This window comes from Solanum stenotomum, chromosome 9 (genome assembly GCF_019186545.1).
Source record: "Solanum stenotomum isolate F172 chromosome 9, ASM1918654v1, whole genome shotgun sequence".
In the NCBI taxonomy this organism is placed as follows: Eukaryota; Viridiplantae; Streptophyta; class Magnoliopsida; order Solanales; family Solanaceae; genus Solanum; species Solanum stenotomum.
In genome coordinates this window covers 51,926,769-51,954,725 of record NC_064290.1, presented here as the reverse complement: position 1 = coordinate 51,954,725, position 27,957 = coordinate 51,926,769, and the positions used below count along the sequence as shown (strand labels likewise).

Here is a 27,957-nt window from a genome sequence, read left to right as displayed (position 1 = left end):
TAATATGGGTAGGGTCGGAATGATGGCACGACCCTACTGAAAAAGAAAAATTATACGGGTAGGGTTGGAATGATGGCACAACCCTATGCAAATCAGATTTAAGGAGTCACCGAAAAGACGAATGGAACTATGCAAATCAAATCTGAGAAGTCACTGAAAAGACACATGATGCTATGCTACTCGGATATGAGAAATAGTTTGGAAAAATCCACGGTACTACACAAATTAAAAAAGAAAAGTAGTCCGGAGGGATGCACGGTGCTACACAAATCAGATATGCAAAAAAAGGTAGTCACCGAAAGGATGGCACGGTGCTACACAAATTATATATGAAAGGAGTCACTGGAATGATGGCACATTGCTACACAAACTAGATATGAAAAAGTAGTCACCAGAATGATGGCTCGGTGCTACACAAATTAAATATGAAAAAGCAGTCATCGGAATGATGGCACGGTGCTACACAAATTAGATATAAGAAAGTAGTCACTAGAATGATGCATGGTGACCCAACTTTTGCTAACATAATCATTGGCCAGACGGGCAGCATATATGGGTGCCACCCGCCAGCAGCGAAAGCTCTTTAATTCTCTACCAAGTTCGTAGAGGCTCTGATACCATGTGAGAAATATAGGAAAAGAATATTATTGAATTGTTGTGTTTACATTATTACATTGAGACCCTATTTATAGACCCTAGAATACAACCCTTTACCAAGTAGGATACTATTTAGTATTCCTATTTCTATTTCTATTCCTATTCTTATAGGATTGTATAAACCTATTCCTATTCTTATAGGATTGTATAAACCTATTCCTATTCTAATAGAATTGTATAAACCTATTCATATTCTAACACTTTATAGTGAGCTAATATGCGATTATATATATAGTGATTGATGCAGAAGTCTTCTTTATGTTACGTCGAGCTAATATATGATTATGATATATAGTACATTATATTGATGCATAAGTTTTGTTTACTTTATGTCGAGCTAATATGTGATTATGATATATAGTGAGTCGTCTCTACTTTATGTAAAGTTAATATGTGATTATGATATACGGTGAGTCTTCTGTATTTTATGTAAAGCTAATATGTGATTAAGATGTATAGTAACATTGATGTATAAATTTTCTTTTATTTTACAGCTTTTTGATTATTTTGTGTGGTGGCTACACTAGTCCCTACAAGTCTTACTATAGTCCATTCTATATAATGGTCGATTGTCCCCTCCATTATTGGCTCAATTCACTAGATTCAAAATATAACATACGCGTTCACAAGAATCAATTATTTATATTAATGATTCTTCTAAATGTCTACAAATATTTAACTATGAACTTAATTTTTATTATTATATTACTTGAAGTTGTATTTAACTATGAACTCAAATTTCATTACTATTATATTACTTGAAGTTGTTGTAGAAATGGATTTGGCACTCCATAACTGCTAAAAGTCAATAACGACCAGTTTTAATTATTGGTATTAAAGGGTTTTAGCATAAAGTAGCATTGTTGTACTCAATAGCCTATTGGGTCCCTATTTTTTTGTGCTTACATACTTTTTGTGAGCACATTTTGTGGTTCTAAAAAGATTTAAAGGACAAAAAATCTGGTAGATAAAATCTTTAGAAACAAGAGCATACACAGTTTAAAATCTGTTTATTAATCTGAAGTAATTATCGGAAAAATATTTTGAGAGAGTAATAGTTTGTGTTTGACTAATCAATTAGAACAATATTGTTGCCAATATTACAGTGATGAGTTGTGGCCTGATTGTGAGTGAGTGGAAAAGCGCAAGGAGTAAACACATAATTAAGCCGAAAGGAATTCAACATCTACTATATATAGATATAAAAAAAAATAGAACCCCTAGCCCTACTTGGCTCCGCCCGTCCATGAAGAAACATGATGCTTATAATAAGACACCTTTTTCTATTTTGAACTATAGGATATATAAGTAATTTAAAGTCAACTAGGATTTTGCTAATTCAGTTTTATCTCTTTAGATATCTATGATCTTTATGGTAGGAATCAAATATTGTAAATAGTAATCATATATTATCCGTTTAAAATTTCAAGAAGATAAATAGTGTAATTATTTCCAACAATAATGACTCATAACATGAATTATTTCCATCATAAACCATAGAATTTAAGTGCTCCCTCTCAATTTCAATTTGTTTGGTTGATTTTTACGGTCCTACGAATTTTAAGAAAGTAAAAAAGATATATAGAATATATCATTGGCATGAGCAATGGAGCTATTAGACAAAGTAACTAATGGGTATAAGAATTAGAAACTAATCTCATATTATCCGATCATGTGATTAGTGGCACCTGAATCAAGTATCCAATAACTCAATGTGGACGATTGCTAGCTAACTAGAGAGCCATACTCCAAAGGGGACTCTTGATGTTGTTCTATGACTTCTAATATTATTCAAAATCATGATAACAACAACATATCCAATGTAATCCCACAAGTGAGGCTTAAAAAAATAGAATGTACGCAAACCTTATTCCTACACTAGAAGGTCGAAGGATTGTTTCCCATAGACCCTTGGCTCAAAAAAAAAAAACATATCAAAGCAAATCAAAAAAGAAATAATCAAAAAAGTGATTCAAGAGTCATGATGAGTTGAGTTAATGCAATGTACAAACCAGATTTACCAACTGAATCCATCACTATAAGCACATCCAAATATGATTATCCCAACAAATGAAGCTATCATGCAACACTTGACTATTAAAGAATTTAGCAAAACTTGAGGAGTTTATTGGCTTTCTCTTCCAAATATCCTACAAAATGATAGTAATATGACAATAAAAAGTAAACAAGAATGACTTAAAGACACATCTGCAGCTGTTTCTTCAATGGTTCCAGGTATGAAATTTCTTCACACTTGTCTTTGTAATTTCATTCCAAGTCTGAATTTGTGGGTTGACTCTGTGTGATTTGATGTTGACGGGTGATGGTGGTAGTGGGGTGCGGTGGGGGTGGAATTCGACTTCCTGAGGTTATTAAGGCAATCAGGGAAAATGGTTGCCTGTAAGGTGTTTGTTTAAGTGTCTGAATAAATTCTTTAGCTTTGTGAAGGATAATTTCACTGTCATGTTGATTCAAAATGGTTGTCCGTAAGGTGTTTGTTTTAGTGTCTGAATGAATTCTTTAGCTTTGTGAAGGATATTTCACTGTCATGTTGATTCAAAATGGTTAGATAGTTCACTCTGACTATGGCATTGCACTTTCTGATTAAGAATGTCTATCATTGAGATGTTTCTGGTTAACTGAAACTTCATGTAGACACGTGGTTATGATCAAACTGAATTTGCACTCTTAAGTATTCAGTCTAGGTTTTACTTAACTTTGAACCCTTTAGGCTCTAGGGGTTTATCTCCAACCTCCAACTTAGCATTAGTTTCCTCGTGAGTCTTGTCAATCAAAACTACGTCATCCGCAAATAACATACACCTTGACACCTCAGCTTGAATTTGTCGCGTCAATACATCCATCACCAAGGCAAATGGAAACGGGCTAAGAGTTGATCCTTGGTGCAACCCTATTAACATGGGAAAGTGGTTTGAGTCTCTTCTCACTGCCCTAACTTGAGTCTTGGCTCCATTGTACATGTCCTTAATCGACTTAATGTATGCCACGGCCCACAGGTATACCTCTAGCCTCTAAACATCTCCATAGAACCTCCCTGGGGACTTTGTTGTAACCCTTTTCTAGGTCGATGAATACCAATGCTAGTCATTCTTCCTATCCCTATACTGCTCCATCAGTCTCCTTACGAGATGAATGGATTTTGTAGTCGAGCGTCCTGACATAAATCCAAATTGGTTCTCAAAAATTGTCACGATCCTCCTCACTCTCATCTCCACCACCCTCTCTCATACCTTCATAGTCTGGCTTAGCAGTTTGATACCCCAATCGTTGTTGCAATTTTGAATGTCAACCTTATTCTTGTACAACGGAATAATCATACTCCATCTCCATGCATCGGGTATCTTCGTCATCTTGAAAACAACATTAAACAACTCAGTAAGCCACTCCATACCTACCCTGCCTATGCTCTTCCAAAAATCCACCTAAACTTCGTCTACCAGTCACTCTACCCTTACACTACTTATGAATATCAACCTTAACCTCCTCAACTTTTATACGCCTAGAATAAACATAATCACTATTCATGACGCCTCTCTAAGTGCTCCAACTCCCCTAGCACAATGCCTTAACTAATGAGTACCTCCTCTACTAGTACTTTGTCATCCTCATCCTTGATACACTTCACTTGGTCAAGGTCACGGGCCCTCCTCTCTCTAGCCTTAGCTAACTTGTATAACTTCTTATCCTCATCTGTGTTCGCTAATTTTACGTACAAGCGCTCATTTTTTCTGTAGTAACCGCTAACTCTGTCTCCTTTTAAACCATCTTAGCTTATACTTCTCCCTATTCGTCCACTTCTCCTTCTTGTCTTACTCTCCACCAACTTCGCATAAGCCAACTTCTTTGGGTCCAATTTCCCTTGTACTTCTCCATTCCACCACCAGTCCACTCTATGCCCACCAGAATGGCCTCTCGAGACACCCAACACCTCTCTAACTGTCACCCTAATAATAGTTTCATAAATTGATTGCACATGTTTTATGTTAATAGATACAACTTAAAATATGTGTGGTCTACACTTTAGTTAAACTAAATTGATAATCCTTGCAACTAACTTGATACCTTGATAAAGTATCACCTCAACATATTACTTTAATAAATAATAGCATGAACTTCGTTTAAATCATAAATTAGTTTTCTGCACAATTTGTCCACTGGTAATTCTGAAACCTTTTCATGGTTACTTTGTGTTGACTTTACTCTAACTCATATAGTCTAATTTCAAAAGTTATATTGGAAGGTTAAAATAATTTTTCTGCTATCTTTTTTATCTTAAAGCAAGCACCAACAATATAACAAAGTAAGGCTGTTCAAGAAAAACTGAAAAGCCGAGCAAAATTGAACTGAAAAATGAATCAAACCGACTAATAAGAGAGACATGTATTTGGTTTGGTATTATACTGGAAAAAGACGAACCAAAACGACATTTATTTTTATAGAAGACTATAATAAAAATAAATGTCGTTTTGGTAGTGATTATAATAAAGGATTCATTATTGTTTAATTAAATGGGTGGGTATAACGTGTATGATCACTTTCTTAGCAAGTATTGTTTAAGTACTTCAAATCTGTCTTTCATTTTCACAAGCGAAGATTTATTAAACTAATTTTTTTTTGATATTGTTTTATCAATAGTTCTTAAAAAAGGCTTAATGGTTCGGGACCACCCTTTATCAACAACAACAAAAAATTCGGGACCACCCTGAACATGACACCATTTGTTCGGTGTACACCCGAACTACTGTTGGTCCTACTTATCCCCCCTAAACTTGGTATTTTTAATAGCCTTCACTTGCTAAACACTGTTATGGCAAAGAGCATGGATACAATAGTTTATTTGTTCAAAATTGTATATTTCTTCTTACATCTTCTTAATAAACCACACATATCTTACCATATATTCATTTTTTTCAATTCAAGTCTATAAAAGAGACTTCACTGAAGTTCTATTATTTTAGCCACTTAAAAGGTTTTAGTCAAAATAATGAAGTTCCAAGTGTAAACTTTCTTTATACTTAAGAAAAAAGGAGTAAATTTTCTTTCTATTTCTTATTAAGAGACCTACAACTATTTATTTCATCTGTGTACTTTTTTCTTTTTCGGGAAAAATCTATAAAAGAAATTTCTAGAGCTCCATTATTTTTAATCAAATAAAAATAGTTAGCCAAAATAATGAACTTTCCAACTATGTATTTCTTTTTGGATGCAATGATGATTTGTTTCAGCTGTGTATTTCTTCTTTTTCTGTCAACAAGTGTAAAAAATAAAAATTTACAAAAATAAAAAGAATAAAATAAAACAAAACTCTACCAAAAAACAGTTCAGCTGTAGGTATCAAATTCAGGGGGATCTTAAACTATTATGCCTTAAAAGAAGTAGAGAAACATATTATTGTTAAGGTTTCATTTTAAGTTTTACGTTTATATAGAAAAAAAATGGGATTCATTTGTTTATTTAGTATAATTTTAAAAAATTGGCAGGCTTAAAAGTTTATATTGATGTAACTTAGCTTAATGAAAGGGAATAATTATCATCTACTATGGAGAAAATTTCTCACATAAGAATATTTCATATATCATAAATTCTTTCATATTAGGGCAAATCTTGCTAAACATTATAAGTAACATACATTATCATATGGAAATGTTTGTCCATAACTCTGAGAAATTGAATGAACTGGATTTTTATTTTATTTGCCAAGAAAAAACCAAACCAAAAAGCACCCAAGGGTGTGGCCTAGTGGTCAATAAAGTGGTTGAGAAATGAGAACCATGAGGTCTCAGGTTCAAAACTCAGCGAAAACAAAAAACACTGTGACTCTTCCTATCCGTCCTAGTCTTGGTGGACAGAGTTACCCAATCCCTATTGTTGGTGGGAGGTGGCAGGTATACCAGGGAATCGGTCGAGGTGCGTGAGAGCTAGTCTGGACACCACGATCATCAAATAAATAAATAAAAGGAAAACCAAAAAAGCTATATAGTTGGTCTAGTTTTGCTTTTTGATGAAAACCGAATCAAACCCCATGAACAATCCTATTATAAAGGATAATAAAATAAAATCATAACAAAATATTTCATCATATATACGACTTAAATATTAATGCAAATCATGCTAATCTTCATTTGATTATGTGTCCATACATGCAATTACTTCGACATTACAATTACAAAAGATAAAAGTTGAAGTTATAAAAGTTACAAACTTCCCTTTCTGTCATAATGCATTTCATTGTGAGACACTGAGTTCTGATGATCTTCTTCGGTACAATCAGAAGTATGACTACATGAACTTTCACTTTTTGGTGAAATGTTATCTTGAAAACTCTCATTATGAGGCATATCTTGCCTCATTTTTCCTTGTTGTTCAAGTTCGGCTGCCACCTCCTTCATGGATGGCCTTCTCCTTGCATTAAAACTTAAGCATCTCTTGGCAAGTTTGGCCACAGCAGGAATCACATGTTCATCCTCAACTTCTTTTACAATTTCAGGGTCTACAATCTCAATTATACGATTTTCTTTCAATGCTAATGTGAAACGGAAAGCCAAACCTGGATCTTCTGGTTGGTTTGAAGTGACAACTCTTTGACTTGTTAGAAGCTCTGCAAGAATTACACCGAAGGCATAGACATCACATTTGTCTGTAAGTTGACCTGAGCGGAAGTATTCTGGATCTATGTAACCAAATGTACCCCCTACCATTGTTGTTAAATGAGTCTTGTCAACAGACAACAATCTCGATAGTCCAAAATCAGAAACCACTGCTCTAAAATTATCGTCTAGTAATATGTTGCTTGATTTTATATCTCTGTGAAGAATGGGAGTAGAAGCACATGAGTGCATGTAAGATAGTGCCCCTGCTATTTCTGCAGCAATTCGCACCCGATGATCCCACGATAATATTATTGCTGGGTGCGGAAGAATCTGATCATCCAACTCAGACTTTGAGACAGTAGGATTACAACTGTGACTGAGGTTTCCACGAATATGGGATGACAAGGTTCCATTCGAGATGTACTCATAAACTAATAATGGGACATGAGTTTCTAAGCAACAACCAAGTACCTGTTGTAAACAGTAAACTTAAATATTAAAAGTATGATTAAGTGCTAGGTTCAATTGTATTTTGAATTATCTTTGGTTCATGAGTGACTAATGTGTTATCCTAAACTGTTCGTTTATTATGGTTGAAGTGAATAGGAGCACGAGTTGATGTAGTAGCTCTGTGTGTGTGACTGCGCGTGTGTGTGAGTCTAGTGTGTTATTTTGTAAGAGTATAGGAGTCTTTCTAATATTGTTAGTTCCATCCTCTTCAGGCATTATGAATTTCTCTATCGTCGAATTATGTTGCTCTCATCTTCCACCCGTAATAAAATGGTAGCAAGAGCCTAGTACAAAAATCAACAGTACCTTGACAATGTGTCTGTGATTTATTTGGGAGAGTATGAGTATCTCATTTATAAACTGTCCAATTTGATATTTATCCACTGCATTGGACTTCTTCACAGCTACAATGCTTCCATCTGATAACATTCCTTTGTAAACAGTCCCAGCCCCTCCTTTACCAAGAATTCGAATTTCATTGAAATTGTCTGTTGCTTTCTCCAACTCCTCCTTCAAAAAGAGCTTTGGCAAGGAGCCACCACTACTTTCTCCATTTAAGGAAATACGTTGTTGCAAAAGCAATCCACCATTCCTCTTGAAATACTTTTGCTTAGCTTTGTTTTCTTCCCTCTTCCGGAGCCATTTGCATAGCCAAAGAAAAACTGCTACCAGGATCACAAAAGTAATTGCTGCTCCAATACCTGCTTGTGAGCAAACCAATTTCATCTAAAACAAGCATAAATTCATTTTGAGAATCTAAGAGAAAGAGCTTTAAATGCTTATCCAGGCCCCTTTGTAATTTTAAAGCATATATTAAGTTGAGCTTCTAATTTTCTAAAGAGCAGTTAGCTAGAATAAACATGAAAAGGATTATGAATTATTTGTTGGGACAGTTCAAAGGAGTAATTTGTCTCAAATAAAAATCTATAGAAAGCTTAAGTTAATCTAACAAAGAAACAAGAGGAGAAAAAAGAAGAGAGTTATACAATACCGATGGAGAGTTGTTTAGCTAGCATATGTCTCACATTATTTGAGTCACAACGGTAAGTGCCAAGAGTATTAACACAGCTAGTATTGTTGGGACAACGATTCCTTTTTGGACTTGCACACTCATCAATATCTGTGGAAATTAACAAGAAATCATCATAAAAACTGAGATTAGTAACTTAGAAAATAAGACATGTTACATGCTAAAAACAAGTTAAAATAAAGGGGTACAGTGGGATATTGCTATATTGTTACTCTCTTTGTTTCATTTTATATGTCTTAGTTTGATTTTGCACGAAATTTAAAAACATAAAAAATACATTTGCCATGAACAATCCTATATTTCTACATTTGGCAGGAACAATCCTAAAAACGAAAATAAGATACATATGCTAAAACGGAGGTAGTAATATACATAAGTTAAATCCCAAAAACAAAAAAGAGAAATGGAAAGGGGAATTAGTACCCTGGCATCCATGAGGGAGGTAAGGGTTGCCTTGATAACCAGAAGAGCAATTGCATCGGTATCCCCCTGCAGGTCTAGTAGTGTCATTGACACACATACTGTTATTTCTACATGCATAATCTTTTGGCCTTCTCATGGCTTTGTCACAGCTAACATTGCCAATTACCCAGTCCAGCGCCACCCTTTCTTCATAATCATCATATTCTTTGCACTTACCAAGTAATTGAGTGAAGTCGGACTCAGAGCTGCCCTTTTCCACAACTAAGAAATAGGTGCAATCTCTAGATGTCCAAGATGTTTCCGCCGTGTTCATTGTTTGTATGGACACACTGAATTCTCTTGGTATTTTTGAAAATTCGGACTGACAACAACCGTTATTCCCAGTGCAATAAGATGATGAAGCTAAAGAGGATGAAACATTATAAGTGGAGTTGCCACAGAAAGAAGCACATCCAGTTACAATGCTGCCTCCACTACCAGTGTCTAAATCTTTGACATAAGCATAAATATCACATCCAATGGCTACTATTTTGTTCTTGTTAGAAATACTGAAATGCTCGCTCCTGGTTGATTGAAGAATTTTATCACCGTAGATGTTCTTTCCAGATCATTTGTTGTAGTGCTTTGAACTGAAAGTAATATCAACAGTGATGGAGTCCATTGATATGTGTTGAACAGGATGACCAGTACCAAGACTAAAGACAGTGTTGTTATTGCAGCTCACTTCAAATTCTTCATTGAAGTAACACTCTTTTCCTATTCCAAATGGATAAGGAATGGTTACATTGCCACATCTTTCTGGGCAGCCAGGCCTTTGTGAAGATAATATTGCTGATGATGACCATATTCTTATAGCTGAAACTTGTGTTGTTTCTTTAGAAAGAAGCCCCATCAGAAGAATGAAAAATGACCACATGGTAATCTGCATCTTCGTGTATACTGGTATGTTCTACTGCCTCATTCTCTGCTTGAGTCATATCTTATAATGGCACAATTGTGCAAACGTAATACTTTTGAAATAGAAGCTGATAAGGCTTCCCCACATCTCGACAAACGAAAAAAGTAATAACTTTACAGGTACCCGTTGACAGGTTATCAAGCATTTTGCTTATGTTTGACTTCTATTGATTCAAAGTTGTGTTGCACACTGTAAACGGGGAATCTCCAGCACCTTTTGTTGTTCAACCTCTGAACAGCAAAGTCACTTATCTGACTTAAGTGCAATTTTGCAGTTTTTTCGCCAAGGCATCACGCGTATTTTGTCCTTCTTGTTGTAATTTATTCATGCACCTTGGTGGAAGATTTTGTACAAGCAATTTAGACATGTTCTGTTTAATGAAAATACAGCATTGTGCACTATGATTGTTTGTCTTGAAATGAAAGAAACCAGAAAAACCCCACACAAAATATTGGAAAATGTGGGCATGTGAGCCTTGTGTTTGACTTTTAAAATAGTGTGTTTTAGCAAACGAAGGAAATTGGACCGTGTCACCCACCCACGTGGATCAACTCGCCCTGTTAGGATCTGTCGAAAAGAAAAACAGAATAAACTTCTTCCTTCTTTTTCTAAAAACTTCTTGACTGTAGAATTTTCTATGAATATTTGAAACGATTATCTGTAACAAGTACGATTTTAGATTGTGTATTTGTAACAAGTATGACCTTAAACTATGACTATTTCAAAATTGTTTGTGTTTCATAAACATGTGGTTTCACCATTCGACTAGTAAAATGAATTCACTTTACCTGTTTTCTTTTCACTTTTTTTTTTTTTTTTTTTTGGTTTTTGTTCTTAATATATGGGATGGCTGTTTCTGCTACTTGGAATCTCTCTCTCTAATAGAAAGTGATACTCATGTATTGTCTTTTATATTTATTTTTTCATCCTATGTAAATGAAAAAAGTTATTTGGATCAAACCTATCTTTTTATGGCTCACTACTCATGTTTTCAATCATTTCAAAGATCTAATTTTAGGTTTGTTCTGTTTGTGATACAAGAAGAGAGATTAAGGCAGACAGTTTTGACTAGAGGGAGAAGATCATATGAGAAAAAAATTCCTTTTTTCTGCTTATTTTTCGTGCTGTTAGTTAGATTTAATTTGCATTTTTTATTCATCATTGTTGGATCAAGCTGATTTTTTTTACGTGGAGTTTCTAACATTCTATTCTTAATTTGAATAGTGGAGATTGTGATTGTATATACTGTATTCCCCTTCCATGCCTCATTTGATATGTTTTACTTGAGTTGAGGATCTATTGGAAACAACCTCTCTCTACCTTTGCAAGGTAAGGGTAAGGTTGCATACACTCCACTCTCCCCAAACCACACTTATGAGATTACACTGCTTATGTTGTTGTTGTTGTTGAGATCGTGATTGTAGCTGCAAAATTTCGAGTCACAAACCATAGCTAGTTTTTTTCAGTGTCTTTCCTTGTTATTCTCAAAATTGTCTGTTTTTGCTATTGATTTGCTACTTTTGTATCTCCTTTTTGATACGGGTGTTGTGACCATTTTAGAGAACTTTTTATCTTCTGTTTTTATATGTTGGAGTTCTTCATTGGACCGGAGATCACGAAACATTTACTTTTCGTGTTGAAATTACTAGAACCCCAATAAGCTGTCTTTTCTAGAATTTAAAAGTCTAAATCCTAATTCCGTCTCTGATCTCTTGTCAAGCTTGGCTCCAGTAAGGGTCACCTTTTCATTATGTGTGATGGGGAAACTAGTCCCTACAAGTCTGACACTCTGACTATGTCCATTCCATATAAATCAGAGTAGACCAGAAAAATATGGTCGATTGCACCCTCCATTATACACTCAATTCATAGGCGAGTCTAGAATATAACATATGGGTTCACGGAAATTCAGTTACTTTCCTAACTAGGTATTTATATTGACAATTTTTCTAAATGTCTACAAATATTTACCTGTTAACTCAATTTTTATTATTATATTAACTTGAAGTTTGTCACGCCCCGAGCCAACACCCTGGACGTGGCCGGCACTCGAAGACCATTGCTGGCCCCCAAGCGAACCCTTGGCCTGGCTTTCTTAACTCAGCGGAAACCTAACTCAACAGAATAACTCAATGCAATGAAAGGTCATAAAACAACCCAACTGATAAAAATCTAGCCCAAAAGGCAACTCGAGTCTCAAAATAGAATATTTATATATATATACATAGATGAGAGACTCAATACTAACTGACTGACTGTCTATGAAGGCTCTATAACACTGAGATGGATGTTGGGACAGACCCCACAACATCCTAATAAAACAAAACTAAGAGAACAAAATAATCGAGTCCTCGGAATGCAAAGAGGCTCACCACTGACTCTGGAGTGCTCAGCTGGATCAACGGCGTGCTGGATGCTGATCCTGGGTACCTGTGTCTGCATCATCATTAGATGCAGGCCAACTGGCATCAGTACATTGAATGTACGAGTATGCAAGATGGAAAGCTAAACCACAACTTAAGCTTGAAAGGAGTACAAGAGAACATTTACCTTGGCTTTGTTCGACTCATGGATAAATGAACTCAAAGGTAAAGCAATAAGACAAATGCAATACATATAAAGCTTGTAAAACAATGTAAACAACTTAGCTAATTAATGATAAAACAATAACAAACTCAACTTTACTTATATAAAAGTAATATAACTTTTGTGGGAGATTCTTTAACCGACAACCACCACTATGAGCCCTAGTGATGATACAACGTTTTACCTCACGTTGCCCAAGGACCATCCTATACCTTGCTGTGATATATGACCTTACTTTACTTAGTGAATCCACTAGCTTAACTTACGTGATCATCTAAAAAGAATGACCCGTCAAGTCTCATGTTGGCTACATGGTTCTTATGGAGAGTTGAGTTAATATGAACTCGCGTTCCCAATTCGGTGCTCAATACTACTCCCAAAAAAATACTTTGGCTCATAAGTGTTTTAAACACATCTTTCTTTAGTTTGAGATGATTGCTCAAATCTTAGCCCAAAGGCTCTCTTGGAAAACATAGTTCTTTTCTTACTCAAATGTAGACAAGACCTTTATAAACTTCTTTGGGAATACTTAGTTCCCTAATAACTTTTGAGAAATGAACTTGACTCTATACTCTTGGCTTAACTTGAAACTCAATACTTTTACTTAACTTGAAACTTGAGCCTTAAAACGAAGTTAAAAGGTTTAACAAAGACTCTTGGAAACAAACTTTAAAGACTTGCTTAGACTTGCTTCTTAACTTCTAGACTTGACTCTAGCTTCACTTGACTTTGATCCGAACTTTCCTCGAATTGGATTATGAATTCAAGGGTAATGATCTCATGTTTATGGATGAGTTCTTGATGTCTAGATGTACCTTAGAGTGGTGAAAACAACTATAAAACATAGGTACATTACCAAGGAACATGTATGAAAAAGTGGGGAAAGAATGGGAAGACTTGGCATCCTTGGCGCTCTGAGAGGCGCGGAGCGCCAGACTTCAGACTTCAGAGAGGCCTGCTGGGAGCTCTGCAAGGCGCGACGCCCCAGTCCTTTTCCCCAAAAATTCGACTTTTCTCCTTCTTTTTCCAACTCTAAACCACCTTAACTTCAAAGGTTCCATCCCCAAACACTTGGAATCATAAAACCCCTCAACATACACTAGATTCAACTCGAAATCACAACCGGGAACATGTACCAAGACAACAAGGAACTTCAACAACACAACCAACAGCTTCAACAAACACAACCAATCTTTTCTCGGAATTAAAACGAGTTTGGCATGTGGGGGAAAGAACCAACCCAACACTATGATCTCACATACCTTAATAGGGATCACCCCCGACGAAAACCACGATGATCTTGACGAACTTTGCTTTTTCTTCTCTTTCTCCTCTTCTTCTCCTCTTCACTCACAAACCCTCACTCTCACTCTTTTAAAAAGGGAAAAACTGATCTAAAAATCAGTCTAAACCCTTAATATAACCAAAAGAATTGATTAGGGAAAAGACCAAAATACCCTTACAATTTTCGGATGACTTCTCTATGCCAACAACCCAACTTCCGAAGGGCATAACTCACTCATAAAAACTTAGAATTGAGAAAAATCGGCGGCGTTGGAAAGATCATTCCACAAGCTTCGCAAACATAACTGGAACTACACCTAAATCATATTGATCTAGGAGTTATGACTGTTCAAAGTTCACCAAATTTCCAGAACTTTTGAATTCTTTCCAAAAAATGGCTATTTCCAATTTCAAGCTTCTTCATAGTTATTTCAAATTGCACGATGTTACAATATCTCCCCTTTGGGAACATTCGTCCTCGAATGAGGTTACTCTTACTAGGCTAAGGGTGTAACATCAAATTCAAACACCCAACAAGCAACCATGCAAACACAACAACAACATCATGCTCACTATAATTTTAAAAAGCACTAAGAAGGAAATAAGTACCTTAATATGCATTTCCTCCGGACTCAAAGAGATATGGATATCTCTTCTTCATGTCCTCTTCGGTTTCCCAAGTAGCTTCCTCAACAAATTGGTTCCTTCAAATGACCTTGACTGATGCTACATCTTTCGTTCTCAACCTGGGAACTTGACGATCTAAAATCTGAACAGGAATCTCCTCATAAGATAAACTATCCTTGATCCTAATACTTTCAGTTGGCAGGATCAATGAAGGATCGCCTATGCACTTCTTCAACATAGAGATATGAAATACTGGATGAACCGCTGCTAGTTCCTGTGGTAACTCCAACTCATAAGCAACACTGCCAATCCTCTTGGCCATGCGGTAAGGTCCAATATACCGGGGACTAAGTTTCCCCTTCTTAACAAACCTCATAACCCCTTTCATGGGTGAAACTTTCAAATATACCCAATTACCTAATTCAAACTCTGACGCCCTTCTCCTAACATCAATGTAGGCTTTCTGGTGACTCTGTGCCGTTTTCAACCTCTCTTGAATCACCTTCACCTTTTCCATAGTTTGTTGAACTAAATTTGGTCCTATCAACTGTGTTTCACCAACTTCAAATCATCCAATAAGAGATCTACATCTTCTCCCATAAACAGCTTCATATAGAGCTATCTGGATGCTAGAGTGATAACTGTTGTTGTAGGCAAACTCAATGAGAGGTAGGTGATCATCCTAATTACCTTTGAAATCGATCACACAAGCCCTCAACATATCCTCCAAAGTCTGAATAGTGCGCTCTGCTTGCCCATCAGTCTGAGGATGAAAGACAGTACTTAAGTTCACCTTTGAACCCAAGTCTTTCTGAAAAGATTTCCAGAACTGCGCAGTAAACCGTGCACCTCTATGTGAAATAATGGAGACTGGGACTCCATGAAGTCTCACTATCTCTTGAATATATAACCTGGCATAATCTTCTGCTGAATGGGTAGTCTTTACTGGCAGAAAATGGGTTGACTTTGTCATTCTGTTGACAATCACCCAAATAAAATCATGCTGTCTGCGAGACCTTGGCAACCCTGTGATAAAATCCATATTGATCATCTCCCACTTCCATTCCGGAAGTTCTATCCTCTAAGCCAAACCACCGGGCCTTTGGTGTTCAACTTTCACTTGTTGGCAATTTGGACATTTAGCAACAAATTCAGCAATGCTCTTCTTCATGCTATTCCACCAATAAACTTCTCTCAAGTCACGATACATCTTTGTGAAACCCGGATGAATGGAATATCTGGAGCTATGAGCTTCCTCCATAATCCTCTCTTGGAGTCCATCCACCATAGATACACACAAGCTACCTTGATATCTCAATACACCATCTCCCCCTAGTTCAAAAGCTAATACTTTTTGCTTTTGAACATTTGCCTTTAACTCAAGCGAAATGGGATCTTGATCTTGTTTCTCTTTCACTTCTAACACTAGTGATGACTCGGCCCCGCTCGTCACCGCTATTCCTCCTTCTGCGGAATCTATAATTCTGACTCCCAGGCGTGTCAGTCTGTGCACATCTTTTGCTAACTCTCTCCTTCCTCCTTCAATATGGGCGGTGCTACCCATAGACAACCTGCTTAAAGAATCAACAACAACATTAGCCTTACCTGGGTGATAAAGAATACTCAGGTCATAATCCTTGAGTAATTCTAACCACCTCCTCTGTCTGAGATTAAGCTCTTTCTGAGTAAGCACATATTGAAGACTCTTGTGATCAGTAAATACATCAACATGCACACCATACAAGTAATGACGCCATATCTTCAAAGCAAATACTACAACAGCTAACTCTAATTCATGGGTTGGGTAGTTCTTCTCATGAACTTTCAACTGTCTGGAAGCATAAGCTATAACCTTGTCATTCTGCATTAAGACACAGCCCAAACCAACTCTAGATGCATCACAATTGTAGCGACCCTAAAAATAGATAGGTGAAACTAGAGCCTAACGTATGAATTTTTAAAGTTTAAGCATAAATTGGAAGTAGTCACTTTTGGAAAAAAAGTTCTGAATCTGGAAATTGGCTAAGTTCAAAACCTGGAAATTTGGTTAAGTGTGGGAAATCAGTGAGTTTTTGGCCAACTTTGAGCAGTCATAACTACTAGCTCAGGATGATCCAGGAGTAGTTCCAGTTATGTTTGGAAAGCCCTTGGAACGATCTTTCCAACTCCACCGAGTTTACTCGATTCCGAGTTCGTATGAGTGAGTTATGCCCTTTGAAAGTTGGGCAGTTGGCAAGGAGTCCGTCCGGAAATTTAAGGGCATTTTGGTCTTTTCACAAATCTTTTCTTTTGAGGTTATATTATTGTGTTAGGCTGATTGTGGATCATTTTGTCCCATTTTAAAAGAGTAAGGAAGGGTTCTCTTTGGAACACCATTGAAGGCCAAGGTGAAGTTGGAGCTAGGGTTGAAGGTTTTAAGTGCTTTCTTCTTCAATTTTTCGTGGGTTTCAACTTAGAGGTATGGTGACCCTTGATCCTTGATCAATCTTTCTTTCAAGGAGTCCAATCAAAAGTGTTTCAAAGAACAAAATCTCAAATTCTAATCTAAGCATGGGTTCATTGGCAAAATGTTTTCTAAGCCATTATATTGATGAATTAATGTTTGATTAATGTTTTTAAGATGATTTCATATGGAATTCCTTGAAGAACCCATGTTTTCCCTAAATTCTTAAATTTGCTTATGAAGTGGGTCTTTTGCTTATGATTTCAAAGTTTATGAGATTGTGTTTGGATTGGATTGTATTAGTGACTCTTATGATTTTCTACATCTATCTATGATGAATTGATGATGTATGGATGAATTGAAAGTTGTGGCCTTATGGGCAAGTTATGATGAATTCTCTTGTGGTAAGTAAAATGGTTGGGACTTGAGTGTTGTTGATTATGGCTTTAGAGAATGGTAAGTTGGCTTAATCTCTTATTATGGATAAAATTGTTCTTGCTTAGTTTGATCCACTTATGGTGGAGGTGTTTAATTATGGAATGTATTGTGAACATGGACTTGAAGGCATTATCTATTGAATTAAAGTGTTATCAAGTTATGAAATGTTATTGTACTATGTGTAGGTATTCTTATGGTTATAAGGTGATCTTGTACAAAGTGTTATTGTATTGTATATTATATATATAAATGAGGCTATATGTAAAGTCCTATATGAAGCTATATGTAAAGTTTTATGTGAAGCTTTATGTGTGAAGGTATGATGTGAATGAGTTTACGTGATCTTGTGATGATCCTATGTAAAGTGGATAGCATTGTGATTTAAAGTATGATTTCCTCATGATGTATATATATGAAATGATGTTGGATTATGAAGTATCCTTAGATGATAATGTTGTGACTTGGTTGGTAGACTAAAGTGTCCCTCCTTGTTACTTAAAGTCTTGAATGCATGAATGTGTGAAGTGGGCTAGAACTAAGAAATGGTGCCCTTTCTATAAATGCTAAAAGAGGAATTCTAGGCCAAGACTTGAATCGGCAAAACTAAGAAATGGTGCCCTTTCATAAGTCTAGCTTTCCTAAGTAAATGTATAACCTTGAAGGATGGGCCTTAGGGCGAAGTTCCCTTCTTGAGTGAGATGATAGACTTAGAGATGGATGGAGCCGGAACGGCATGAAAATCCTTATCTAAGAAAGTCAAATGAGCTATCCTTATGAACCTTGATTGGCCATGACTAAGAAATGGGGCCTTTCTTGGGAAGAGGTACTATGAGTTGGTTGAACTAGAAAAGGAACCCTCTCTAAGTACATATGTGATTGAATACTCTATGGGAAACAAGGCTAGCACCGAGTGGATGTGGTTAGGAAGGTGGCCTAGTTGAGTATGAGATTAGGCACAATGAACTTCCTTGGACATCTCCTAAACCATGTGCCTACATGGGTTGCTTATTAGTTCTACCTTTGGCAAGTAGAACAACCTCCACGGAGTAGGATAGACTCCGGATTCCATACCTAGCTAGTATGGTCTATGTCGGTTATGCCTATTCCCATCATGTGGGATGTGCACTCTAGTTATTGGATAGGTTCTACAACGTGTAGGTAGTAGTATGGGATGCTATCTACACATGGCACGAGTAGGCTTTGAAGATACTAAAGTGAGTTCCCTAAGTCTAACGACTATTATGTGAAAGTCCCCTTATGTGCTTAAATGTCTCCTAAAGTGGTTCATTAAAGAATTTTGACTTAGCATGTTATATTGTAATGGTACATTCCTTATCTATGGTAACCCTTAGGAACACTTAGGTGTATATAAAGAGATTGTATGGGCGGTCACTTCATGTTTCACTTAAGTGTGGCTTTGGGTAACTTGAGATAGAGGTCATGAAATGATGAAAAGGCTTACTTGTCAATTATATTCATGTATTGTACATTGGTACTAGTTGAGTATGTCTATTATGTGGGTATTGTCTTATATGTGGATGATGACTTGAAATGTGTCTCTTATAATTGTGATATGAAGGTTTTATCAAAAATGGCATGAAAGCACATATTTCAAATAAATGTCCTTTTTTAGCATGTTTTTGCATGGTCATCATACTTAGTACTTAATTGTGCTAATTCCATATTTCTCTATTTTCTACAAGTGTAGGTTCCGGCAAGTGAGCGGGTTTTGTAGTAAACTTGGGATTTGAAGTTCTTCCTAGATTTTGTGGTATGTCCTCATATGTCGAGGGCAAGACTTTTCAATTCTAGTTTTATGATAAGGTTCTTGTAATAGACTTAATAGACTTCTTTTGATTGTAAAGGGTCGGTCCCTAGTATGTTTTCACGTTTATGTCTAAGATGGCTAAGAGACTTAGTATTCCGCTTGTGTACTTTTGAATGATGTTTTTAAAAGTGACCTTTGAGTCTTATGGGATTTTATTTAAAGAGTTTTTAATTCCGCACTATTTTTCATATCTAATGTGATGAATGCTAAGGGCTTGTATGAGACCTCCGAGAGGTTGAATACGCATGTTACGACATGGGGATACTCCCGAGTCGTGACAACAATACACCACAAAACCTTGAGTACCTTCTGGTAACGTCAAAATTGGAGTTGTAATCAACCTCTTTATCAATTCCTAAAAGTTTTTCTCACAAGCTTCAGACCATTGAAATTTCACTGTCTTCTGAGTCAACTTGGTCAAAGGAGATGCAATAGATGAGAACCCTTCAACAAACCTTCTATAATAGCCAGCTAAACCCAAGAAACCCCTAATTTCCGTTGGAGATGTGGGTCTAGGACAATTCTGCACTGCCTCAATTTTCCGAGTATCAACTTTAATTCCATTACCAAATACAATGTGGCCTAGGAATGCCACAGACTCAAGCCAAAACTCACACTTAGAGAACTTGGCATACAACTCTTTATCTTTCAAAGTCTGAAGAACTATTCTGAGATGACTAGCATGATCTTCTTCATTCTTTGAATAGATTAGTATGCCATCAATGAAGACGACAACAAACATATCTAAATAAGGTTTGAAGACTCTATACATCAAGTCCATGAAAGTTGTCGGTGCATTGGTCAAACCAAAAGACATGACTAAAAACTCATAATGATCGTATCTGGTTCTGAAAGCTGTCTTTGGAAATATCACATTCCCTTACTCTTAATTGATGATAGCCTGATCTGAGGTCAATTTTTGAAAAACAGGTGGCACCCTGAAGCTGATCGAAAAGATCATCAATCCGTAGAAGAGGGTACTTATTCTTGATGGTAACCTTGTTCAACTGGCGGTAATCTATACACATTCTACGGGAACCATCTTTCTTTCTCACAAATAAGATCGAAGCGCCCCAAGGTGAGACACTTGGTCGAATGAAACCTTTATCTAGGAGATCTTTCAACTGCTCTTCCAACTCTTTCAACTCTGCTGGTGCCATTCTATAAGGCGGAATAGAGATAGGACGAGTATCTGGAATGAGATCTATGCCGAACTCTATTTCTCTCTCAGGAGGAATTCCGGGTAGATCATCAGGAAAAACTTCTGGAAACTCTTTTACTATAGGAACTGACTGAAAATGAGGTATCTCAACACTAGAGTCATTAACTCGGACTAAGTGATAGACACAACCCTTCGAAACTAACTTTCTCGCCTTAAGGTACGAAATAAAATGACCCTTAGGCACTGCTGAACTATTACTCTACTCTAAGACTGGCTCATTCGGAAACTGAAACTTGACCACTCGAGTTCTACAATCTAATGATGCGTAACAGGCATGAAGCCAATCCATACCTAATATGACATCGAAATCTACCATGTCTAACTCAACCATATCGGTCATGGTGCTCTTATGGTTGATAGAAACAGGACAATCACGATAGACTCTTTCTGCTAGAATAGACTACCCAACAGGTGTAGAAACACAAAAGGGTTCACAAAGTCTTTCGGGAAGAACCTCAAACTTATTTGCAACATAAGGAGTTACAAAATATAAACTTGCTCTTGGGTCTAGCAAAGCATACACATCAAAAGCGAAGACTTTGATCATATCAGTGACAACATTTGGAGAGTTCTCTTGCTCATGGCGACTGGTGATTGCATAGAGGCGGTTTGCTCCTCTGCCTGTACTAGAAATAGCTCCTCTAGGTGTCATCCTGTCTGGGGAGCAACTGAAGAAAATTGGGCCTTACTGCCCAGATTTCCACTACCTTGCTTATTCTTAGGGCACTCCTTCATGAAGTGACCCTCTTGCCCACACTTAAAACAACTTGTCTGGCCATCACGACATTTACCTGGGTGGGTTCTACCACACCTAGCACATGCAGGAAATAAACTACCTCTTTGTGCCACACTACCTGAAGACTGTGCTGGTCTAGCCTTGAAGTCCTTTGAATTTTGGCCATTATGTTCACCTTTGTATCTGGGTGCAGGTGCCCTAGCATATGATGGAGCCGGTCCCTTTTGCCTTTGTTGGAAGGACGGACGATTGGTATTACCTTTCTGCTGCTCGGACCCATTACCGGTCTTAGCTTTCTTATTTATGAACTCTTCCCTGTCCCTCAGCTTCTCTTCCTCAACCTGCTGCACATAAACCATCAACCTTGATATGTCCATGTCCCCAATAAGCATTGCATCCCTACCGTCTTTACTCGACAGACGAGATAGCCCAACAACAAACAAGCTCATTCTACTCATCATGTCCGCAACCATCTCCGGAGCATAGCGGGATAATTGTGTGAACTTCAAACTGTAATCATGAACACTCAAAGACTCCTGCTTAAGTGTGAGGAACTCACGTAACTTGGCCTTTTTCAATTCTCGAGGAAAGAAACGCCCCAAGAAAGCTTTTTCAAAACAGACCCAACTCGCAAGTGGTGCACCCTCAGCTCTGCCCCCTTTCCACTGGTCGAACCAAGTTCTAGCAACATCCTTCAATTGATACGCAGCTAGTTCAACCCGCTCAATATCTTCCACATCCATCACATCAAAAATCTTCTTCAACTCCTCAATGAAGTTTTTTGGATCCTCAGTAGTGCTCGAACCCATGAAACTCAAAGGATTCATCCCTAAGAACTCACGAATCCTTGACGTGTCAGCTCCTTCATGTCGAGCTCCCCTTTGCTGACCAATCTGATTAGTTACAGCTTGACTCAGAATTCTAATTGCCTCTCTGAACTCGGCATTAGAAACTTTCCCTTGTGGTTGCACTCCCGAGGAATAAGGTAACTCTTGCTCCTCAACATAACGTCTAGGAAGACGCCCTCTGCCAACTCTTCGTGAAGGCATGATTATCTGAAAACACGCAAGCACGAATTTAAAAAGAAACTTCTTAGAGATAAACTTTAACGCACGAGATGAGTGTGAAAGAAGTGAGAAATCTTTCTAAATATTGCAGCCTCCCAATTATAGATATGGCGCGCTTCACACCGATATCTAGGACTCCACAGACACGGCTTCATAGACTCCCTAGGATTCTTGAACTCTGTGCTCTGATACCAAGTTTGTCACGCCCCGAGCCTACACCCTGGACGTGGCCGGCACTCGAAGACCATTGCTGGTCCCCAAGCGAACCCTTGGCCTGGCTTTCTTAACTCAGCGAAAACCTAACTCAAAAGAATAACTCAATGCAATGAAAGGTCATAAAACAACCCAACTGATAAAAATCTGGCCCAAAAGGCAACTCGAGTCTTAAAATAGAATATTTATATATATATATATATACATAGATAAGAGACTCAATACTAACTGACTGACTATCTATGAAGCCTCTATAATACTGAGATGGATGTTGGGACAGACCCCGCAAAATCATAATAAAACAACACTAAGAGAACAAAATAATCGAGTCCTTCGGAATGCAAAGAGGCTCACCACTAACTCTGGAGTGCTCAGCCGGATCAACGGCGTGCTGGATGCTGATCCTGGGTACCTGTGTCTGTATCATCATAAGATGCAGGCCAACTGGCATCAGTACACTAAATGTACGAGTATGCGAGATGGAAAGCTAAACCACAACTTAAGCTTAAAAGGAGTACAAGAGAACACTTACCTTGGCTCTGTTCAACTCATGGATAAATGAACTAAAATGTAAAGCAATAAGACATATGCAATACAGATAAAGCTTGTAAAACAATGTAAACAACTTAGCTCGTTAATGATAAAATAATAACAAACTCAACTTTACTTATATAAAAGGAATATAACTTTTGTGAGAGATTTTTTAACCGACAACCACCACTATGAGCCCTAGTGATGATACAACATTTTACCTCACGTTGCCCAAGGACCATCATATACCTTTCCGTGATAAAGGACCTTACTTTACTTAGTGGATCCACTAGCTTAATTTACGTGATCATCTAAAAAGAATGACCCGTCAAGTCCCATGTTGGCTACATGGTTCTTATTGAGAGTTGAGTTAATATGAACTCGCGTCCCCAATTTGGTGCTCAATACTACTTCCAAAAATACATTGGCTCATAAGTGTTTTAAACACATCTTTCTTTAGTTTGAGATGATTGCTCAAAGCTTAGCCCAAAGGCTCTCTTGGAAAACATAGTTCCTTTCTTACTCAAATGTAAACAAGACCTTTATAAACTTCTTTGGGAATACTTAGTTCCCTAATAACTTTTGAGAAATGAACTTGACTCTATACTCTTGGCTTAACTTGAAACTCAATACTTTTACTTAACTTGAAACTTGAGCCTTAAAATGAAGTTAAAACGTTTAACAAAGACTCTTGAAAAAAACTTTAAAGACTTGCTTGGACTTGCTTCTTAACTTCTAGACTTGAATCTAGCTTCACTTGACTTTGATCCGAACTTTCCTCGAATTGGATTATGAATTCAAGGGTAATGATCTCATGCTTATGGATGAGTTCTTGATGTCTAGATGTACCTTAGAGTGGTGAAAACAACTATAAAATATAGGTACATTACCAAGGAACATGTATGAAAAAGTGGGGAAAGAATGGGAAGACTTGGCGTCCTTGGCGCTCTGAGAGGCGCTGGACGCCAGCCTTCAGAGTTCAAAGGGGCCTGCTGGGCGCTCTGCTAGGCACGCCGCCTCAAGGGCTGGACTTCAGAGTCCCTTTTGGGGCGCGCTGGCTGGCGTGACTCCCCAGCCCTTTTCCCCGAAAATTTGACTTTTCTTCTTCATTTTCCAACCCTAAACCACCGTAACTTCAAAGGTTCCAGCCCCAAACACTTGGAATCATAAAACCCCTCAACATACACTAGATTCAACTCAAAATCACAACCGAAAACATGTACCAAGACAACAAGGAACTTCAACAACACAACCAACAACTTCAACAAACACAACCAATTTTTTCTCGGAATTAAAACAAGTTTGGCGTGTGGGGGAAAGAACCAACCCAACACTATGATCTCACATACCTTAATAGGGATCACCCCCGACGAAAACCACGACGATCTTGTCGAACTTTGCTTCTTCTTCTCTTTCTCCTCTTCTTCTCCTCTTTACTCACAAACCCTCACTCTCACTCTTTTAAAAAGGGAAAAACTGATCTAAAAATCAGTCAAAACCCTTAATATAACCAAAAGAATTTATTAGGGAAAAGACCAAAATATCCTTACAATTTTCGGATGACTTCTCTATGCCAATAGCCCAACTTCCGAAGGGCCTAACTCACTCATACGAACTCAGAATTGAGAAAACTCGGCGGCGTTGGAAATATCATTCCTCATGCTTCGCAAACATAACTACAACTACACCTAACTTATCTTGAGCTAGGAGTTATGCCTATTCAAAGTTGACCAAAAACTCACCTTTTTCCCATACTTAACCAAATTTCCAGAACTTTTGAATTCTTTCCAAAAATGGCTATTTCCAATTTCAAGCTTCTTCATAGTTATTTGAAATTGCACGATGTTACAGAACGCCTTAACTAAGTGGATCCACTAGTCTATGCTAAAAAGCACTAAGGAATCATCTAAAAAGTATGATCATTTTTCTACCCATGATGGCTACATGGTTTATTGAGACTTGAGTTATTATGAACTCGCGTCCCCATATCGTTGCTCAATGTTACTCCCAAAATATACTCAACTCATATGTTTTTAAAAATAAAATACTTTCTTTGTTTTGAGATAATTACTCAAAACTTAGCTTAAAAGTTCTCTTGGAAATCGGTGTTTCTTTTCTTGTTCAAATGTGAAGACATTTTAACTCTTGGGAATACTTAGTTCCCGTATAATCTTTGAAGAATTGAACTTTACTCTTACTCTTTACTGAACTCAAAGCTTAAGTCTTAAAACAAAGTTAAAACATTTGTAAAGGACTTCTTAAAATATAGTTCATGCCGAATTATGGACGTGAACGACTCAATGTAAGGTTTTCAATTATCATACATAGAACTCAATACTTGGAACTCAAGAACTTCAATGATACTACTCATTTCAAGAATGCTCAACTCAGAGGGTTCATGCAGAATTATGAGCATGAACTACTCAACTCAAGGACTCAAAGATACTTCTCATCTCAAGACTGTTCGACTTATAGGGTTCATGCGGAATTATGGGCATGAACCATTCAACTCTAGGACTCCACGATTAAAATGTAAATGTCATATGATTAAAAATATAATCTCAAAGGGGATTAGGAACTCAATACTCAAGACTTAGAACTTGTAGATACTACTCATCTCAAAGATACTAAAATTATGGAGTTCATGTGAAATTATGAGCATGAACGACTCGACTCGAAGGTCTACATAACTACATGGAACTCATGTATACGACTCTTCTCATTCTCTTACTTACTTCCTCAAAACTTAACTCAAATCGATGGTGGATCTCAAAGGATTCACAATTGAACTCAAAGGCTTCCTTGAACTCTATTCTTAACTATCTCTTGAATGTGAATCATGAATTCAAGAGTTATGGTTCATGATATGAAAGATCTCATAATGACAAAGTAGACTCATGAATACATTCTCCTCATCCTCATACTCACTTGCTCGAATCTTGAAACAAGTTACTAGAAGTTGTAGAAGACTCCAGAAAAGGTTATGAGTCGTGTTATGAATGATTTCTATGTGTTTAGAAGTAGTTTAGAGTGTTTAGAATCAAAGGGGAGTAAAGGTACCCTTTGAAAGAACTCAAACGGACGAAACGATGAAGAACGGGTGGCACTCTGAGTGGCGCGGGGCGCCAGCCCCTAAACTTCAGAGAAGTGATTGGGGGGCTCTGGCTAGCCTGGGGCGCCAGGCCCCAAGCCTGAAAACTTCAACGACTTTCTTTGCTCGTTTTCTCACCCTAACTCGCCTAGAATCGAATGATTTCTTCCACAATCACTTGGACTCGATTACTTAACATAATTACACTCTAATCTACTCAAAACAACACTCAAATCACTAAATTTCATCTCAAGAAATTCTCAAAACCTCGACACAACAAGATTTTGAGTGAACTTCAAGAACACCTATCAAGAACTCTAATCTTTCAACTTCAAGAACGAAATTTGATTGAAAATAACATGATTGGCGTGTGGGTGAACTAACCCAACACTATGGAAGCTTACATACCTCTTAGGGATTGAACCCATGGTGAAAATCCGCAACAAAATGCAAGACTCTCAACAAACGCTATCCTCTTCTTTTTTCTCCTCTTTTATCTTCTTGAACTCTCAACTAAAACCTAGGCGTATATTAGGATTATAAAACTGAACCTAATAGGATTAGACCCCTAAAACATTACTAAAAACGAATTAAATCTGATTGGGTAAGGAAAAGACCAAAATACCCCCTTACTATTTTCGGGTAACTTTTCTTAACTGGACAGACTGACTTCAAAAGGGCATATCTCACTCATCTGAACTCAAAACTTAGCAAACTCAGCGGCGTTGGAAAGATAATTCAAAGAACTTTCATTGGGTACCTTGTAGCCCACCTAACTCATCATGTACTGAACGTTATGGTTGTTTTAAGTTGACCCATAACTTAGAAGAACTTAGGAATGACTTGAATGAACTCTCTTTAGTTCTTCTTGGAACTCAAGGTACTACATCTAGTGACCTTTTCACTCAAGAAATTTTAAATCTTCGGTAAAATCCTACTCAAAACAAAGGGTGGTTCGAGTCTCAGTTCGAAAAAATTTCTGGGGTGTTACAATAATATAAATAAAAAATAAATGAATTAATATAATTTTAAATATAGAAAAAAGAAGAAGAAATTTGTAGTTTAAAAATGTGAGGAAACACAAAATTGCCACATAGGACGTATGTGCTTACTTAATCAACTCTATATAAGTTCAACTATCTACTTGACCAGTAGTTGTGCACATCCAAAGTTGAAGCGCATAGATGCAAAATGAGGCCAAGTTAAAAGATACGTTTATACATTGTAGGACTTTTTATACAATTGGATCTTAACATTGCACCTGTCAAGTCAATGTAGTCACAAATTCTTCAATATTTGTAATACCTTTGAATGGTTTTCCTCCCACTGCACTTAAAATCCTAAATTGTATGAAATATACATAAACTCTAATATCTACAAGATATATATATTTGATGTTGCTGGTATAGTAGTCCATTATATTTTGATATTGTTGTAGTAGTATGAAATAGTATGTCATTCAAACTAATCTTTGTTTAATAGTATTAATATCATGGAATTTCCAGTACTAAGTTGTTTGATCTACAATATATATACCATGGTTTAATTAATTTCCATCTTTATAGCCCCAAACATTGTGGCAGTCATACACAGAGCAAACTGTCTTGAAAATTAGCAGCAAGACAAAGAATATTGACAAAGCAACAGGCAACAACTTCAAAGAAACATAGATGCTTTTCTTAAATCCTCTACGAGCCCTAAC

At 37.0% G+C, this 27,957-nt stretch overlaps 2 protein-coding genes across 4 annotated transcripts in view; both read right to left on the bottom strand.

Annotated features, from left to right (window-relative positions):
• LOC125876340 (transmembrane 9 superfamily member 11-like) overlaps window positions 1-27,957 on the bottom strand; it is a 98,372-nt gene that overhangs the window by 11,619 nt on the left and 58,796 nt on the right. The window contains exon 3 of one of the 2 annotated variants that reach the window (XR_007447487.1): window positions 2,614-2,852. The exons of the other annotated variant lie outside the window; for it this stretch is intronic. The gene's annotated coding sequence lies outside the window, so the exon portion shown is untranslated. Of the gene's footprint in view, window positions 1-2,613; window positions 2,853-27,957 lie in introns of those variants that run through there. 2 annotated transcript variants of the gene reach the window in all.
• The window catches only part of LOC125876338 (wall-associated receptor kinase-like 6), a 68,200-nt gene that overhangs the window by 18,963 nt on the left and 21,280 nt on the right, over window positions 1-27,957 (bottom strand). Inside the window, exons 3-4 of one of the 2 annotated variants that reach the window (XM_049557504.1) lie at window positions 8,085-8,479; window positions 7,226-7,739 (exon numbers count right to left, since the gene is read on the bottom strand). The exons of the other annotated variant lie outside the window; for it this stretch is intronic. Of the exons in view, the coding sequence (XP_049413461.1) occupies window positions 7,226-7,739; window positions 8,085-8,479 (909 nt within the window). The remainder of the gene's footprint in view (window positions 1-7,225; window positions 7,740-8,084; window positions 8,480-27,957) is intronic. 2 annotated transcript variants of the gene reach the window in all.